Source organism: Cebus imitator, unplaced genomic scaffold, assembly GCF_001604975.1.
Source record: "Cebus imitator isolate Cc_AM_T3 unplaced genomic scaffold, Cebus_imitator-1.0 Scaffold15, whole genome shotgun sequence".
Taxonomy (NCBI): domain Eukaryota; kingdom Metazoa; phylum Chordata; class Mammalia; order Primates; family Cebidae; genus Cebus; species Cebus imitator.
The window spans coordinates 3,820,074-3,823,299 of NW_016107330.1; the positions used below are offsets into that span (position 1 = coordinate 3,820,074).

Sequence of the window (3,226 nt, forward strand, 5' to 3'; positions counted from 1 at the left end):
CCATGTCAGAAAAAAAAAAAAAAAGGCATGGATATAATCATGACTTGGCATTTCTGCACGTAGACCAGACTGATCACCTGAGCTGTATCTAATATCCTCTAAGCTGGAAGGGTTCAGCCTGAGGTTTGCATGTAGGTTAAGACTATGTGACTCTTGCAGCTCCTGGATTGGGTCCGAGGGCCATGACCTCCTTCATCTCCCGGGAACCTTGACTGCTCCCCTCCCGCCACCCTGCCCCCAGCCTGTAAGAGCTGTATGAATGGAGGCCACTTAAGATGAAATGACGCAGCCCACTCTCTTCCCCACTGCCCAAGATGAGGTTTACTAAGCTTGTGGCAGCAGGGAGCGCACGCACCAGGGGAAGCAGAGGGCATTGCTGCCAGGTCTTCTTGGTCATGACTTTGCCCCATGGATGGAGGTTGAGCCAATCTCTTCTGCCACTCCAGACCTCTCCCTGTCTGTCCTTGTGATCAAATGGGCCTGGGTCTGTAGCACTCTTCAGCACTGGCCTTATGGCGAGTTCTCGCTGTGTTTCTGGTGATGTGTGATCCTTTCCCAAGCAAATTACCGGCCTCTTGTGCTCTTCTCAGCAACGTTCCCCTCTCTGCACCAAGCACACCCTAGGTGGACAGTGGGTGCTCCGTAAAGACTGGTTCTGCTCTCCTGAGTTGCTGGCCTGGGGGCTGGTGGTGGCATGGCAGGATGGAGGGCATCTCTAGCTGTGGCTTGTTCTCTGCAGACTGGTTCATAAAGGTCACACCAGGGAGACAAAGCGGCCTCAACCCATGGCTACTGGGAGGAGCCTGGCAGAGCTGGCACGGAAGCCTGTACCTCCCTCTGCCCCTAGGCCTGGGCTCCACTTTCTCTCCTGATTTCTGCCCCTTCTCTCCGCCCTTGGCAGCTGGGGACCCCGAACAGACCAATTCTCTCTCAAAGGATGGGGTTTTGTGGTTGGGACTAGCTCCCTCCCAACTGATCACCAAAGATTTGAACAAAGAAACTCCCAAAAGCCATCTCTCTTTATTTTTCATTCCTGCCGTTCAACCAGTTTGCACAAGCCGAGGATGAGTGGGTTTTGGAACGGGAGGCAGAGCATCTGGGGACAGACCCTCCTGGAAATGGTCTATGCACACTGCTGAGGCTGGTTAGACTTGAGAAGCAATTGAACAATAAACTCTACAGAACTGGAAATGTACAAAAGTGTCGAGGTGGCTGCTGGCTGGTTTCCTGCCTCCCCGTGGGGGTCAGTTACACCCATCAGTCCTGTGCAAAGGTCCTGGGACTGGCCCGGGGGCAGTTGGCTTCTTTGTTGGGGACAGGAGCTGTCCTGCTCACCCAGCAGAAGTGTGCCAATGGACAGGCGCTTGGGTGTGTGCCCAGGTGCCGTGGCCCCCAAACGCCGTGGCTCCTTGAGCATGTCTTCATCCTGCCTCTATGTCCGCCCTTTGAAAGTGTTCATGCAGGTGTAGGTTCCTGAGAATTTGTGGATCTCCTCGAGTGCAGCCTGTGGGAGTATGCTGGGGGAGTGGGAGGAAGAAAAGAAGATGTCAGCACAGCGGGATCCAGGGCTGGGTCGCTGGCGGCCATGTGAGACAGGGCAGCACAGGGCTGTTTCTGAGAAGGGCTCCCCATCCCTCCAAGCCACACACCAGTTTCTCCCCAAACTCCCACCCTCTCCAGGGAAGAGCTTTCACATAAGTGGATAAGCAGCTGTTAAAAAGGCAGGGGAGACTGGGCGCAGTGGCTCATGTCTATAATCCAAGCTCTTTGGGAGGCTGAGGTGGGCAGATCACTTGAGCCCAGGAATTCAACACCAGCCTGGGCAACATGGTGAAACCCCGTCTCTACAAAAAATATAAAAATTAGCCAGGCATGGTGGCATGTGCCTATAGTCCTAGCTACTGGGGAGGCTGAGGTACGAGGATGGCTTGAACCCAAGAGGCAGAGGTTGCAGCAAGCTGAGATCACACCTCCACATTTCAGCCTGGGTGACAGAGCCAGATCCTGTCTCGAAAATTGTTTATAAAAAAGGCCAGATGTGGTGGCTTATGCCTGTAATCCCAGCACTTTGGGAGGCCAAGGTGAGTGGATCACCTCAGGAGTTCGAGACCAGCCTAGCCAACATGGCGAAACTCAATCTACTAAATACAAAAATTAGCCGGATATGGTGGTGGGCACCTGTAATCCCAGCTACTCGGGAGACTGAGGCAGAATTGCTTAACTTGGGAGGTGGAGGATGCAGGGAGCCGAGATCACGCTATTGCATTCCAGCCTGGGTGACAGGAGTGAAACTCTGTCTCGGAAAAAAAAAAATCTTTTTAAAATATATTTTTTAAAAAGGCAGAGGGTGGGTGGTCAGAGCAAATTTTTTTTTTTAATTTAAATTTTTAATTTTTTTTCCCAGATCCTGAAACAGAGCTCTTTTTAAAAAAAAATTTTTTTGTGGGTACACAGTAGGTATCTAGATTCATGGGGTACATGAAATACTTTGATACAGGCATGCAAATGTATAATAATCACATCGGGGTAAATGGAGTATCCATCCCCTCAAGCATTTATCTGTCATGTTACAAACAATCCAATTATACTCTTTTAGTTATTTATATTTTTCTTCTTATTTTTTTTTTTTGAGACAGGTCACCCAGGCTGAAATGCAATGGTGTGATCTTGGCTCACTGCAGCCTCTGCCTCCTGGGTTCAAGTGATTCTCCTGCCTCAGCTTCCCAAGTAGCTGGGATTACAGGCACCTGTCACCATGCCTGGCTAATTTTTATATTTTTAGTAGAGACGGGATTTCACCATGTTGGCCAGGCTGGCCTCGAACTCCTGCCTGCCCCAGCCTCCCAAAGTGCTAGGATTATAGGTATAGCCACCGTGCCTGGCCATTTTAGTTATTTTTAAATGTACAGTTAGATTAATATTAAGTATAGTCACCTGTTGTGGTATCAAAGATTTGTTCTTATTCAGTCTATTTTTTGTACCCATTAAAAAAAGGATAGTTAGATGCCACTAAGTAGGTGGCAATGCCTTAACCTGTGTGTGTTCCTTGTCAGGGGGAGTGCTGACCTTCGGTCCTTTCATACAACACACACTTTCAAAACCAAGCTCTTGGCCGGGCGCGGTGGCTCATGCCTGTAATCCCAGCACTTTGGGAGGCTGAGGCGGGTGGATCACAAGGTCAAGAGATCGAGACCATCCTGGTCAACATGGTGAAACCCCATCTCTA

At 50.1% G+C, this 3,226-nt stretch overlaps 1 protein-coding gene and 1 pseudogene across 2 annotated transcripts in view; both read right to left on the reverse strand.

Moving 5' to 3' along the window:
• Positions 1 to 1,004: 1,004 nt before the first annotated feature.
• The window catches only part of DHRS3 (dehydrogenase/reductase 3), a 51,601-nt gene continuing 49,379 nt past the window's right edge, over positions 1,005 to 3,226 (reverse strand). For both annotated transcript variants that reach the window (XM_017504585.2, XM_017504579.2), the window contains exon 5: positions 1,005 to 1,517. In XM_017504585.2, the coding sequence (XP_017360074.1) occupies positions 1,433 to 1,517 (85 nt within the window). In that variant the 3' untranslated portion in view covers positions 1,005 to 1,432. The remainder of the gene's footprint in view (positions 1,518 to 3,226) is intronic.
• LOC119468079 lies at positions 2,988 to 3,088 on the reverse strand (annotated as a pseudogene).